General features: G+C 43.3%; 1 protein-coding gene and 1 long non-coding RNA gene across 10 annotated transcripts in view; both read right to left on the reverse strand.

Moving 5' to 3' along the window:
- IKZF4 (IKAROS family zinc finger 4) overlaps positions 1-2,907 on the reverse strand; it is a 30,310-nt gene extending 27,403 nt beyond the window's left edge. For 2 of the 9 annotated variants that reach the window (XM_050924706.1, XM_050924709.1), the window contains exon 1: positions 1,653-1,694. In XM_050924706.1, coding sequence (XP_050780663.1) covers positions 1,653-1,673 — 21 coding nt within the window. In that variant the 5' untranslated portion in view covers positions 1,674-1,694. Of the gene's footprint in view, positions 1-1,652 lie in introns of all 9 variants that reach the window. The other 7 variants (XR_007769585.1, XM_050924702.1, XM_050924708.1 and 4 more) reach the window with 7 other exon arrangements.
- Positions 2,908-8,139: 5,232 nt separating this feature from the next.
- On the reverse strand, positions 8,140-15,171 carry LOC127035185 (uncharacterized). Its single transcript, XR_007769588.1, has 3 exons — positions 14,395-15,171; positions 13,632-13,676; positions 8,140-11,956 (listed from the first exon to the last, which is right to left on the reverse strand). It is a non-coding gene; the product is annotated as an uncharacterized LOC127035185 (long non-coding RNA).
- Between the last annotated feature and the right edge of the window lie 234 nt (positions 15,172-15,405).

A 15,405-nucleotide genomic window follows, 5' to 3' on the forward strand; every position in this document is an offset into this window, starting at 1 on the left:
TGGTTATTAATATCAATGTGTCATGTAGGTGCAAGAAACTGGTGCAAAGTTATGGACAGAAACTGAAAGTATAATTCTTAAAATATGTTTGCCAGTCAAACAGGAGTTACCCCACCCCACACAAAGGAATGCGGTTTCTCTACCGAGTTACTTCCAAGGTACTTGGAAAGACAATGAGAATGCATTTACAGACAAAGCTATCAAGCTAACACACAGGACGGGGATGGGGGGCAGGAGAGACGGTATGGTTACACCCCAGCAGAGAAGAGAAATTTTATCTGGATGATGGAGAGTCTAAGCATCAAATCATATGCAACTGAATCAACTGACTGAATACAATATCAGGTCATTTATGAATGCCTGGAACACGCTGGAGATTAACGTCCTTGGGAAATGTCTGTGTTAACGCTCTAGAAGGAATCATGAAGACTCACTAATAGTATGTTTTAAAACGTGTGGCTGAAGAAGAGAAGGATCAGCTCTCTCCCAGACAAGGAGTTAGGGGAGTCAGCTGTGTACCAGTCTCTAGGATCCTTCAACCCAAGGGCTCGGGGGTTGCAGTCTGTACGAACTGGACTAGCGAGAAGGGGAAGGGGGCCCCTAAGATCTCTTTCACTTGGGGAGACAAGGGAAGCTAGCCTGTTGCTCTTCTGTGATGAGGTCCTGGCCTTGGTATGATCAGCCATTTTGAGTTATCTTGCTGGGAGCACGTGGTAAGGATTTTACGTTGATCCCAGACAGTAGCTTGGTAAGTGAAGTCTTAGCCATTGGAAGCATGTTTTGTTGTGTGTTACTTGGAATCCTTTCTACTTTTATTCCCTTGAACTCACTTCATTCATGCTCTTTTGTTAATAAAATGGTTTATTTTTACTATAGACCAAGCCAGTGCTGTGCTGAACTGGTGGTGGGTATTAACTCCAGTTAAAGTGATGAGCTGGTGGGATGGGACTCTTCATGGGAGCAAATCAACCTTATTATTTCCCTGAGCTGGCTGGGAGAGGGCTGGATATGTCAAGACATACGGTTTTGGGGAAACTCAGGATGGGGGCTGCGTTGGGGTCATCTCACTGGTTATAACTCAGGCTGGCGGAAGCCAGAGTGGGGCTATATTCAGGCTGTTGAACCATGGCTGTCGAAGCAGACACACTCAGGATGCGATTTGCACGCTTCCTGCTGACTGTGAGCGTCCCAGGCTGAGAACTACAGTATCAAGGCCTTGAGAGGCACTCAGGATTGCATAGCAAGTGGTGACACAATCCCTCACTGGCCTGGATTTGCACCCTGAACAGACTGGACCATCACACATGACTAACCAAGTGTATAAAATCTGGTACCATTAGGTCGATCTTGGCAAACTAAATTCTAACTCAGTTTCTAAAACTATCCTTATTGACAGGGGATGTATCTGTTGCTGAGAAGGGGAATGCCAACAACGTGTTAGTACTTTTCAGGTATTAGTATTAACAAGATACACTCGATAATCTGAAAACAATCCATATCACCACCATAGAGTATGTGCCTTATGGGAGAACTGTGGAGCAAAGCAACACACCAGCATTAGACTCCCAGACAGGTAACTACTGAGCATCAGAAAATGGCCTTTGAAATACAGCTATCCAAAATATCGGACAACAGCAAAACAAGTGACATACCAGATATGTAGGAGCGTCCATTGTAGTCTTCTATATCCATCTTTAAGGTACTTTGCTGAAAGAGAAAGCAGAGCTCTGTCAGCAAGTCTCTGGAAATGCAGGGCTGGAATCTCTTTCCTGATACAACCTCTTTAGTAGAAGGGCCCATCAACCTCTGACAGTGGATGAATTACCCAGCCCTGATTTATAAATGCCAGCTTGATACAGTGGAACAAGCTAAAACTTTGATTTGATCCCCACTTTGGAACTTAATGTGTATTGCCCCCTAAAGAGCTACTTTCTAGGCACCGAGAAAAACCAGGTTTTGCTTTCTATTGGAAAGCAAAACCTGGTTTTAAGCTGTAGCTATTATACAGTGGTCAATGCAAGGCAGGGTCGGCAGTTTGCAGTACACAGCATCCAACTAACAAGCAATGATTCCCAATAAACAAAACGAATACAGTGTGTTTTCATCCGAGCCCCTGCCTTCAGCCCTCCACCATCACAGGTCTGCAGCAGTTACAGAGGAGTCTGTTTGTTAAAGGACATTAGTTCTTAAAAGTCAGACTTGTAACACTGGAAGTGCTGTAAGACGGGGGGGGCGGGGGGGAGCAGCTGTCAATTCTCCTGGAGCATCTGACAAGGCAGGACTTGATTCAAACTTCACTGGTCCAGAAGGACGAGCGCCCACAGGCCGTTGCTAATTAATTTGAAACCTCAAGTGGCGAGGTATGATAGCAGTTGTACATATAATTCATTTAATCAACCAGACTCTTTGCTGCAATGCCCCATTTCAACAGGGGACTTCTCTAATGAAAACTGATGCTGGCATATATGGGGTGGCAGCAAGTACCTAAAGTCTGGAGTGGGAGATGTGTTTAACTGAACCATTCAGCTTCATTTTATCAATGAAAAAGGATGCTTCTTTGGGCAATGAGATTGAAAACTCGCACCGTGTGCCGCTGAGCACTCTGGCAACAACCATTCCAAAGATCATGCTAGAATAAAAGCAAATCTGCCTTCTATTTTGCTACTTGGTGCCCTGCAGAGATAATGAACTTTGTATACATCCAAATGGCTTTTTGTCAATTACATTTGCTGTTTAAAAAACAAAATGAGGACACCCTCAAAAAGCACAAGTTTGGCTGTTGAGAATTTACACTGTAATTGGCAGTTGGTAGGTTCAGAAATGAGGAGAATTTGCTGCAGAGAACAATTAAAAGTGATCCTTTGCGGCGATGAATTGTCTCCCTGAGAAGGAAAATAAATGCCATTTGCAAAACGTGAACACAAAGGCCAAAAAACCAATAGAATTAACTTTTTTCCTCCCTTTTTTAATGATCAAATGTTACTTAAAGCCAGTGCAAACTGTTTTTTTTTTAGAAAAAAAAAGGTCAGAGAAATAATCCGAGTTACCCCCCTTCTGAGAATTCCCATTTTAGAGAGGATTTTTCTTAAGCCAAAGGAACTCAAATAAATGGTGTTAATGTTACAATTTTATGAGCAAACGGGGCGCAGCGTAGAGGAGATCAGTACAGAGATGGATGGGGCAGCCAGGGAGACAGGATGGCTTAGTGACTTGAGCAATTGACTGGGACTCATGAAAGCTGGGGTTTAATCCCAACTTTGCCCCGGTCTCCTGGGGGACCTTAGCCAGGTCACTCTGTTTCTCATCTGCAAAGCAGGGACAAGGTTACCGACCTCCTTTGTAAAGCATGTTCAGATCCCTGGATGAAAAGCAGAACATATTTGTTTTGTTACTAATCACTTTCTATTAACCCAACAGATCTAATTACTCATTTTTAAATAAATAAAGTTTAGGTCTTGCCAACCCCCACTGAGTTGAAAAGCATCCTTAAAAACAAGCTGGCTTTGACGACACGGAGCCTTTCGCTCCTGGGTCACCTTTTTACAGCCAGGCTAGGTCAGCAGTGGTGGTTTCCGCCAGATAGCTATTTGTCAGCCTTTGTCCTGTGAGTTGGTCGGCCTCAGCTCAGTTTCCAGTAACACAAGTATCCCCATTACAAACACTAAAATGGGCTCTGCTGCTGGTAATTACAGCAGAAACTGTCCTCTCAGCCCTAAAGGTGGTATGGAATCTCCAGAACGAAGACAAACCTTGATGGTGGGAGTGTGGGGGAGTTTGTGAGGCTGCTTGCTCCTGTTTCGTAGATAAACAAGAGGACTTGGTCCTGATGCATCACGCTAACATTTTCACAGTTAATCACGCTAAATAAACTGACCCCTCCACCCCCTCAAAAAAAAGCAGAGAGAGAGTCTCCCTTTTTTTATTGTCCTCCCAGTTTTAAAACAACTATAGACAACGGGCCCTTGCGCTATCTGCTACTCAAAACGCTGGATTTGCTGGTTATTCAGTTCCAGTTCCAAGGGCTGAATTACACTGGAAACGCTTCCTACCCACAGTGGCAATTAACTTTACGAGATGAAAATAATTTAGGTTGAAATATATATTTCAAGGCCAGGTTATATGGTAACTGTGCCTCCTGCCGTTTTATTTTTGTTGAATCCATAATTTTGCAGTTTAATTTTATGCACACACACTTGGAGATTCGCCTGGCTCCATATGAAGGGCACACAACATGCTAATACAAGTCATTTTAGTTAGTTCACTCTCCCGCCCCTTTCCCTGGACTCTGCAGAAGCCATTGAAAACACTCAATTAAAAAAGACCCACAAGAAAATGCAAAGGGATTATCCTAAAATCTTTGGAAAGATGAGTGTTTATTGATGTTTAAAAGTAGATTATTTGGTCAGAAGTGGGTCCATTTCTCAGGTTTCCCCAATTTATTTTATTGTTTAATAAAGCAGGTGTCCCTTTCAAACCACGTTCTCCTGACACCAACCTGAACTAACACTGCCCCATCCATCGCCATAAGACCCTTGTTAATTACAAAGCAGAGTTTGCTTTGGCTCTGTAATGCTAGACTCAGGACAAGCCGAACCAGACTCGCTCTTGCAGCCAGCATGTTCATTGCTTTTCCACCGACTTGGTGCTCACTAGATCATCATCAGCTGAACACACAAGCAGTGCAGGCTTCCCTGTATGCCCCCAATATGCCTCAGCCCCACCCTAGAGGGAGTTCCGGGTCCCATTCAATCCTTGGCCTCTTGGCCACGGCGAAGAACAATTTCAATTTTTATTTTCAACTGTGCGCAGGGGCTGGCAAGGAACAGGACCGAGATCGAGTAATTTCACACAAGCTAAATAATCGGCTAGTAATGCCAAGAGCGTCGCCGAGCCAGAGGCCCAGTTCCGCAGCCATTACTCTTTATTCACAGCAGCAGCCCCATTCGAGTCAAGAAGTCTGTGCCCAACATCCAGGAAGTGAGGCTCAGACGCCAGCTCTGTATTTTAAAAGGGGAGAAGACAGCAGTTGGCCAGGCAGCTGCGGGCCAGCAGGAATTTTTACTTTGGAAGACTGGCTACATCTGGTGAATAAGGCACTACTCATCTAAGCCCACTAACAATGACTGGCCTTAAAGACCCTTGGCTGAACAAACAGTTTTGTTGGTATTTTTTTCTGAGACATTTTTACAAACACACACACTCAACATCTGCACTGATCAGACCCTAGACCTCAAAGTCAGCAATGCCAGGTGACTGAAAACAATCCCTGGTTTAAAGAAACCGATTGCTTCAAAGCATAAATTTTACATTTTGGTGACATGCGCTGGGTCTGGAAGGAATTTGATTATAAAGGAAGATCTTAAGAAAAGTGTCCCATGGGATCTTTGGTGCCCACACAGAAGAGATGTGACCCTCCTTGGTTTATAAGGTCTTGTGCGAAAGATCCAGAGCAAAATGCACAAAATAGTTTATCTCCTTGGAGAGGGTAGAGTCCATGCTCCTGGAGATCTGACCCTGCAGCTACAGGGACATGAAACATGTCAAATTTCACATCTTGCCCATTGAACCATCCCATCTCACACTGCTACTGCAGCAGAGAGCAGGCCAATCCCTACCCTCTCCTCCTAGCCTTCAGACACGATCATGTTAGAGCATCAGGAACGTAGACCAGAGTAGCTTTAGAACTGCTTGAAGTTCTCATCTTCTCTGAAATAAGGACTTTTCCCCTAGTGACAAGACTCAGGGGGAAAAAATCTCAGAAATAGCCCAATTAAAAGCAACATTTACAAACGGCATCACAGTGAGATTGGAAATGTCCTTCGCACTGAGGGGCTTCTGAGAAAAGCTAGGACTGGACTGCCTTATGGAGGGGGGAAAAGGGCTGCATCACTGTGCATTTAGTCATTTGGATTATGAAAGAATTCTAGAGATAGAAAAGTCGTTAGGTCACACCTCGTCCATTCGTCCCCAGACTCCCGTCTAATTCCAAGCATCTCAAACCACGAGGATTCCATCAGTCCCTTGGGACTCAATTCTGCAGTCCTATCGTTCTCACTGGAAGACAGCCTAAATTTTTCTTCTCTTAATTTCATCCCATTACTCTGTTTATACCCTAAGTACTGTGAAACAGTGCTCTGCATTTTAAATATCCCAACGTCAGCCGTGGAACACTTTTCAGATTCCTGATGTCATAATTGCAAGAGCGAGAACACTAAATTCCAACCAAATTATACTGAGGCATCTGCATTATTACGAGTAGGATCACAATGAACATTAACCCCTAATGAGAAGAAGCCTGCCTTCTGCAGAAAGCTCCAGATCCTACAACAGGTTTATGGAAAGCGTGGCCACAATGATTAAAATTCTTCAGGTCCTCATGAGAGCCCAACACTCCAAGATGATCTGTCTGTGTATCATTTCCCTGGAGAGAACGTACGTTTATTTTTGTGCTCGCAATGATTCACTGTTTAAGATGCACAAATTGGACTCTTCATGCCATTCAAGCTGTGAGCTGGGATAAACAGGAGCCTCCCTAGAGAACGGTTCAAATGAACACCCTCACATTTTAACGGCATGAAAACAATTAACCGACAAAAGCAACGCAACAGATTGCAAGGAGCGAAGAAAACGTCCAGCTTCAGTGAATCCACTAATCAAGGCAAAAGCAACAGCTTGTGCTTTTCAACTCAGAAGCAAACTTGCCACAGCCAGCTTCAGAGCGCTGCACATTTATTTTCCCCTCCACTCAGGGTGCAAAGAAAACAAGATACTCACAGGGTCGGTGGTGCTAAAACGTACTCGCTTCATCCTCTCCTTCAAGGAGACGGACCTTGTCTAGATTGAGACTCTTTCAGTGACCTTTAGGGTTAGCATGCCTCCACTCATGATGCTGAAAGAGCTGGGGAAATACGTGATGAGTGAGTGAGATCAGGGCCCCCATTCTGCACAGGAGGTGGAGGGCTAAGATGATATGTCAAGATGTATACTTAGCTTCCAATCATTTACAGAGTGGGACGTGACCTTAAAATGGCCCTATTAATACTGAAAGATCCCAAATTAAAAAGGTGGCATCAAAACAATAATTGCTGTTAGAACTGACTTCATCCTACTGCAAATTGCAGCTACAATCCATCTTTTCTCTCCTGCCTAGAATCTCTGAATTTCTCTGCCCCCTCTTCAGCTGTTACTGAACTTTGTTCAGGGATAGAGCTGGGATAAGAAATACAGTATTAAAGAAAGCTGTAATGCAAAGAGAGCCAGGAGGGCCATGCTTTAAAAAAAGCAAGAGAATAAACTTTCAAACAATAGCCTGTAACATACACTGGATAAAATATTCTGATTTTTCGTCAAACCCATGGAGGGTCTGCACCTGATGGAACATGTCTGAGAACTTACGTACTTTCCTTCACAGACAAGAGGGAAGACACTAACACCGAACACTTTTTGTTCGTGAAAAAGGAAACATACAAATCAAAACACCTTCAAGCCAAACTGCATTCATCAAATAGAAAGCTGCATTTCTCCTCTCCTGTTACAAACAGTCCCTAGACAAAGCCCACTTCAGATAAGGACATTTTAAATTTAATTTTTATTTTACCATTAAACCAAACTGCATGGCAGTAGTGGGGTTTCAAGCTGCTTTTAAATCTGTGTGGCTAATAACTGTCCAATAGGTTTTCTGAATTAAGAACATAATAAGTGCCATACTTGGTCAGACCAATGGTCCATCCAGCCCAGCATCCTGTCTTCTGGCAGCGGCCGCTGCCAGATGTGTTAGAGAGAATTAACAGAACAGGGCAATTTATTGAGTGATTCATCATCCCCTGTTGCTTAGTCCCAGCTTCTGGCAGTCAGAGGTATAGCGACATCCAGAACATGGGGTTGCGTCCCCAACTATCTTGGGAAATAGCCATCGATGGACCTCTCCTCCATGAACTTATCTAATTCTTTTTTGAACCCAGTCACACTTCTGGCCTTCACAACATCCCCTGGCAAGGAGTTCCACAGGTTGACTGTGCATTCTGTGACGTAGTACTTCCTTATATTTGTTTTAAACTTGCTGCCTATTCATTTCAGCAGGTCATCCCTGGTTTTTGTGTTAGGTGTAGGAGGTAACTAACACTTCCTTATCCACTTTTACAGATCTCGATCATATTCCTCCACAGTCATCTCTTTTCCAAGCTGAACAGTCCTAGTCTTTTTAGTATCTCCTCCGATAGAGGCTATTCCATACCCTTTATCACTTTTGTTGTCTTCTCTGTACTTTTTCCAATTCTAACAAGCCTTTTTTGAGATGGAGCGGTCAGCACTGCAGGCAGTGTTCAAGGGGTGGGCGTACCATGGGTTTACATAGCGGCATTATGATCTTTTCTGTCTTATTATCTATCCTGATCCTCACATTGTTCACTTTTTGATTAAGACTCCATTATCTTGTACGTATACTTGGGATTATGGTTTCCAATGTGCATTATTTTCCATTTATCAACGTCGAATTTCCTAGTCACCCAGTTTTGGGAGATCCCTTTGTAGCCAGCTTTAGACTTAACTATCCTGAGTAGTTTTGTACCGTCTGCAAACTTTGCCACCTCACTGTTCACCCCCTTTTCCAAATCATTTATGAATATGTTGACCAGCACTGGTTCTAGTACAGATCTTTGGGGAACCCCATTATTTACCTCTCTCCACTGTGAAAACTGATCATTTATTCCTATCCCTTGTTTTCTATCTTTTAACCAATTATTGATCCATGAGAGGACCTTCCCTCTTATCCCACAATGATCACTTTGTTTAGGAGCCTTTGGTGAGGGACCGTGACAACGAACGGCTTTCTGAAAGACCACGTACACTATACTCACTCAATCAACATGTTTGTTGACCTCCTACAAGAATTCTAATAGATTGGTGAGGCACGATTTCCCTTCACAAAAGCCATGCTGACTCTTCCTCAACAAATCGGCTTACTGGTATATAATTGTCAGGATTGCCTCTGGAGCCTTTTTTAAATATTGGTGTTATATTACCTGTCTTCCAATCCTCTGGTACAGAGGCCAATTTAAGCTATAGGTTACATACCACAGTTAGTAGTTCTGTTCTTTCATATCAGAATTCACCCAAGAGTTCTCAAGGAACTCAGTTTGGTCCTGGTGACCTATTACTGTTTATCAGTTTGAGGTGTCAGTAGAGGAGGTTTTGGAACAATCTGGGACAGGTCCTCAGATCCGTCATTCTAAAAATGACGACTCGGGTCTGAGGATCTCCCTCCCATCCTCTGCAGTGAAGACAGATGCAAAGAATTCATTTAGTTTCTCCACAATGGCCTTGTCTTCCTTGAATGCTCCTTTAGCAACTCGATCATCCAGTGACCCCACTGACTGTTTGGCAGGCTTCCTGCTTCTGATGTACTTAAAAAAAATTGCCGTTAGTTTTTGTGTCTTTTGCTAACTGCTCTTCAGATTCCTTTTTGGTCTCCCTAATTATACTTTTACACTTGATTTGCCAGAGTTTATGCTCTTGTTCTAATTTTACTTTCTTTTTGCAATAGGAATTTGGTTTATTTTCTCCATCACCAATAAATGTTTTATATTAAGAATCAGCCATAAAAACTGGAAGCTAAGCAATTAAGAAGAGGAAGATTTGTTGAGGTTTATTTTTCAGCTAGACTTATTCCAAACATTGTTTTTCTAAGTGTCTATTTAACTCCAACATCTGATGCACTCTTGGGAGAAAAGTTGTGTGTGAAAGATTCCAACTGGTACTTCAACTGAGTGCTGAGAAAGTTCTCACAACAATTTTCTAGTCCTCCAGGAAACTTCCATCAAAAACAAGACAGACAAGACTTGATATTGCTGATGGTTAAAAACCAAGCAAAACCTTTACATTTTATCATCACAAGGAAGCAATAAGTAAATCAAATACAATAAAAAATGACAAACTTTTTATGCCTTTGTGGGTCAGCTTTATATTACTAAACTTTCTTCAGGAACTTGGTTTCATAAGGAAGCAATGTCAGAACTTTGAAATACATGCTTGCTGCCTTCCTACAGTACAAGACACCAGAGAGATGGCATAGTCTAGCAGTCCGAACAATCAGGTTTGGCAATCAAGAACTTCAGAGTTCCAAGCCCAACCACCACTGATACAGGCAAGTACATTTCATCTCCTGTGTTTCAGTTTCCCCATCTGTAAAATACAGGTGAAGATACTCATCTCCCAACTGATGTTATTAGGATTAGCTAATGTCTGTACAGCACTTTGAGATATAAAGCCAAATACCAGGAATTGAGATAACAATGATCAGTAGACAAGCGAGTGCTTAATAAGCGGCATCACTTTAAAGATTTGCAGAACCTCTCTCTGCTTGGACTTTTCTATGGTGGTTTTACAAAGTAGAAGAATGCTTTGAAAACTGAAGACAATTTATTTTACTAGGGTGACGGGATATAATTGAAATACTTTCAGTCCAGATAGGAAGCTAATCAGGAACAGCCAGAGACATTCCCAATCCTGAAAACAAGCCCATGGAAATAAATACCACTGCAACATAGGCTACACCTTTCTCCTTCCAACCCAGGGTTGTCCAGGAAGAATACAGGGAGGCCTCACAAGCTAACTGCAGTGTCAGTTCAACATGTGGATCATTCAAACAAGGGAAAGCAAATGTTGAAAAGCAAACTCTTCAGAACATCTTCATTCGTCTAATGACTTGGTCAGCCATGCAGTCATTGACAGAGGATAAACTTACCCAAGAGGTCTGCGCACCTTTGCAGCTCCAACCAAAGTACTAATGGTGGGAGTGCTAACGCATACAGAGTCCAGAAGAGGACTATGGTCTGAGGCAGCATGGCCTGGGAGGACAGAGCACTGGACTGGTACCCAGGAGAGCTGAGTTCTATTCCCAGCTTCACCACTGGGCAAGTCACCCTAACTCTGTGCCTCAGTTTCCCCATCCTACAGATAATGATACTGACCTCCTTGGTAAAGCACTTTGAAACTTATGGATGAGAAGCCTCTACTTAAGTTCTGGGTATTATTATTATTTATACAAGCAACACACCACCAGTTGAACTCCAACCGCGGGATGTGTGAAGAAACAGATCTAGGACAGATGCAGCCATAATTAGCATCTCTGCTAGGGTAAAAATTAATAAGAGCCATAAACGCCCCTGTATTTTCTTTTTCTAACCCATTGTTTCCATCACCAGCAGTTTATTTTCCAACATGAGGACTTTTTTCCACCTTTGCCACAGACAGACGTTCATCGGATGAACCAGCTTTTTTTGACATTTGGGTCATTGGAAGCATTTCAAAAATAAGTTCAGCGCAAAGAATTTTTTTTAAAAAAGGTTGTTTTTAATCCAACTGCCAATGCTTTAAATGCCAAGGAAGCTGCTTTCAGAGCTCCGAGTGGCGTACTCATGCACTGCTGCAGCGAGCTGCAGTTATCTGGCAGAGCAGAACTGGAGAACACCCTTTGCAGCTGAGCTATTATGACAAATTAGCAAGTAAATAGACAAAATCAAAACAGCGAGCTAGCGCATCACGATGTTGTCTTTGTCCGTTAATATTACCCATTGCAGTTGAGTTTACTGATCTATTACAAAGCATTAAAGAATTAAAACAACCTGAAGTGTAACTGGAAATAAATTCAGTGTAACACTAGACCGAAAGGCAGTGTCTACCTGGGCATTGTTTCTGAGGGAAAGGACCACCAATTTTCTTGGGTACTTATTCTGAAGCATGAGGTGTTACTGATGAGGTGTTACTGGGCAAATTTAATGTAATATTAAAGTGTTAGGCTGCAGCCAGTTCAAGTTTCTGCTTTAGGAATGCGAGAAAGAAACGTGATATAGAAATAAATCTAACTCACCCACTCGAGAGAAGATGACTATGTAAGAATGGCCATTCTGGGTCAGACCAATGGTCCATCTAGCCGAGTCTCGTCTTCCAAAAGTGGCCACTGCCAGAAGTTTGAGGGAATGAACAGAGCAATTTCAAGTGATCCACTCCCTCCTCCAGTCCCAGCTTCTAGTAGTCAGTGGTTTAAGGATATCTGGAGCATGGGGATGTGTCCCTGGCTCTCTTGGCTAATAGCCATTGATGGCCCTGTCCTCCAGGAACTTATCTAATTTTTTTTTTAACCCACTTACACTTTTGGCCCTCACAACACCCTATGGCAATGAGTTCCACACTTTGGTTGTGCATGTGTGAAGCAGAACTTCCTTTTGTTTGTTTTAAACCTGATGCCTATTCATTTCATCAGGTGACCCCTCATCCTTATGTGATGTGAAGGGGTAAATAACACTTCCTTATTCACTTTTTCTATGGCATTTGTGATTTTATAGACCTTGGTCATACCTCCCTTTAGCCATCTCTTTTCTAAGAGAAACAGCCCCAGCCTTTTTAATCTTTCCTCAGATGGAAGCTGTCCTAGACCCTTAATCATTGTCAATACCCTTCTCTGCCCCTTTTCCAATTCTAATGTATCTTTTTGAGATGAAGCGACCAGAACTGCACACAGTATTCCAGGTGTGGCCATACCATGGATTTATAATAGTGACATTATGATATTTTCTGTCTTATTATCTATCCCGTTCCTAGTGGTTCCTAACATTGGAAGCTCTTTGCTCAATGTGCAGCCGCAGTCCAGATGTTTTCAGGGAACTACCAATGATGACTCGAAGATCTCTTTTGTGAGCATAATCAGATGCGGCTCTAGGCATTTTGCCGCCCCAAGCACGGCAGGCAGGCTGCCTTCGGCAGCCTGCCTGCTGCCCGCGTGTCGCCAGCAGAGCGCCCCCCGCGGCTTGCTGCCCCAAGCACGCACTTGGCATGCTGGCACCTGGAGCCATCCCTGAGCGTAACAGCTAGTTGAGATTCCATCATTTTGTATGAATAGTTCGAATTACACACACACAACCCCCCCAGTGCATTACTTTGCACTTAGCATTGAATTTCATCGGCCAGTCACCCAGGTTAGTGAGATCCTTTTGCAGTAGGGACTTATCCTAATAAACAGGTCCCCTTTACTGCTCTGGTGAACTCATCATTACCACCATTTTATTATACTTAGCAGCATCCTAAGCTATAAGGATAGGTTGGTTATTTTTCCCTCTAAGAACATCAGTGGATAAGCACACTTAACACCAAGCAGCTCTTAAATAACTTCCATGCCAGAGTCCCCTATTCCAAAGGCTGCCTAAATATAAGTAAAAATTCTGTCCTTTCTATAAAGATAATGCTTGAAAATCAGGGTGTGAGGTTGCCAGGAACATGATAAACCACTTTAGAGATCTAAATTCATTTCCTCCAGGCAACACCCAAAATTAGGTCCAACCGAATGACTTTATGTAAAATATGAACTGTTACAAGAACTATACTTGACTGAAGTAAAGGCGCTTTTTTTTTTAGGATTATATCATTGGAAAGAGTCTCCCAGAGATGCAACTTTCTAATAATGCTAACAGGAGGCCTGTGTGTAAATTTCCCATGCAGCAATCTACTTTTTATTTAAAGGCCATTGACGGAAGCGTAATAAAACAGTAAGTTCAACTACTGCTCTTAACCACTAAGATTAAAAACACTTTTAAAACAAAGTTTGAACTGAAAGCATAAAAAGAAGGACCGTCTCTTACCGTGTTTTTGTACAGCATCTGGATCCTTGTTGAGTTCTCTGGGCACTACCACAATTTGAATAAATAATAACCATAATCATGGGCTGTTATGCTGAAAACTATAAGAGGTAGCATGAAATGCAAGAAGCTTCTTTTCTTTCTAAGGGAATGAAGGAAAACCCGACCTCCTCAGCATTTGCCTAGACGGATTCACAGACAAATGGAACATCAGTCCCACTCCCACCCACCGCCCTCGAGTGACAGCGACCTTTACAAATCAAGGCGTACTGCACTTTTGAACACCAATATTTTGAGATCCAACATGAGGCAGTATAGAAACACAACGTACTTTACTAACATTAACTGTACCGATGCCAAACACACACAAGCTTTCAGCTGAACTGATCCACTGCAAGCAGAAGAAATAATCCTCACGCGCTCTCCCCACCCCCATTAGCATTTTCTACTTCTTCCTTCTTTGGTGACCTCAGATAACCCCATCTCCATCTCACAGGATGGGAGACCAAAACCCGATATCTGCGATCCTATAAGCCGTTACCAGCGTACAAGCTGCTGCTGTATAAATTCCCCAAAGGAATTGAAGCTTTTGGGGAATCAAGTTAATTGCTAGGTCAAACTGCCTCCCACTCTAAAGAGTGACACTTTCACTAGGTCTCCCAGCTCAGCCTTTGCAAGCTGAGGGGCATGACTAACTCATTATCCCGTCTGCGCTGGGTCTCTCGCTACATGCACAAGACAAGTTCTACGTGAGGACAAAACTTACCCTGCTCCTCCTGATACCTCTGCAGCCTTGATCAACAACTCAGCAATGACCGTGCCCTGGTCTTCATCAAGCAAAAAGGAGAGTGATCGTACCATGCACTAGCTCACGAGGTGAAATCCCAGGGAAGTTTCCAAGCATGTACCTCAACCTGCTAACACACATGAAAACTACATACTGCCTTGTCGTTAGGACTTGAACATGTAGTAAGAACACACCTTGATTGCTAGTCTGAACACACCTCAAAGCTTTGTCTAGATAACACTGTCTTTGGCTCTTCTGTATGCCAAACTTACTGTTTCAGGGGAGCAGCCTCAGTGCATGAGGAATGGACTGCTTCCTGCACTAACACAGCACTGCTTATCTGAGGACCTGGAGACACTTGACAAATATTATGATTAAATCATTACATTTTCTTAACCTTCCTCAAGATATTACCCCAAACTTACTAATAGGGAAACTGAGGCACAGGGACATTATATGACTTGCCAAAGTGCACACACTGAGTCAGTGGCAGGGCTAGGAACATAGCATGGGACTCCTGCGCTGTGCTTTGGTCACAAGACCATCCCTCCCTCGGGGGGGGGCAGCTGAACCACAGATAAGAAATATTATTTCTGCTAGCGTGCAGGTCCCAGGACAGGCCACTTCTGAGCCTGGTAAGCTCACTTGAGAGTTCGGATTCAGCACCAGGAGCCATAGAACCAGACAGAGGAGTCCATAGCCGAGGCAGCTACGCTTATCCTCAAGCTGCCCATAACAGCTTGTGGTCCAAGAACATCTCACCGCAAGGCTGCTGCTGCTGGGAGTCTTCATGCGCCTTCCCCCTGCCACGCTAGGAAATTTGGATCCTTCCTCCTTAAGTCTCCACGGCCCCTACCTATGCTGAGGTACTGCATGTGGATAGAAAAGAATTAATCCAGCCCTCCTCTGCAATTGCTGGAGAACCCAAGCCTAACCTCTGTGGAACTGCACATGGACAACCAGGGCTGATGAGGGGCAATTGTACTGGGG

This window comes from Gopherus flavomarginatus, chromosome 16, assembly GCF_025201925.1.
Source record: "Gopherus flavomarginatus isolate rGopFla2 chromosome 16, rGopFla2.mat.asm, whole genome shotgun sequence".
Lineage (NCBI taxonomy): Eukaryota > Metazoa > Chordata > Testudines > Testudinidae > Gopherus > Gopherus flavomarginatus.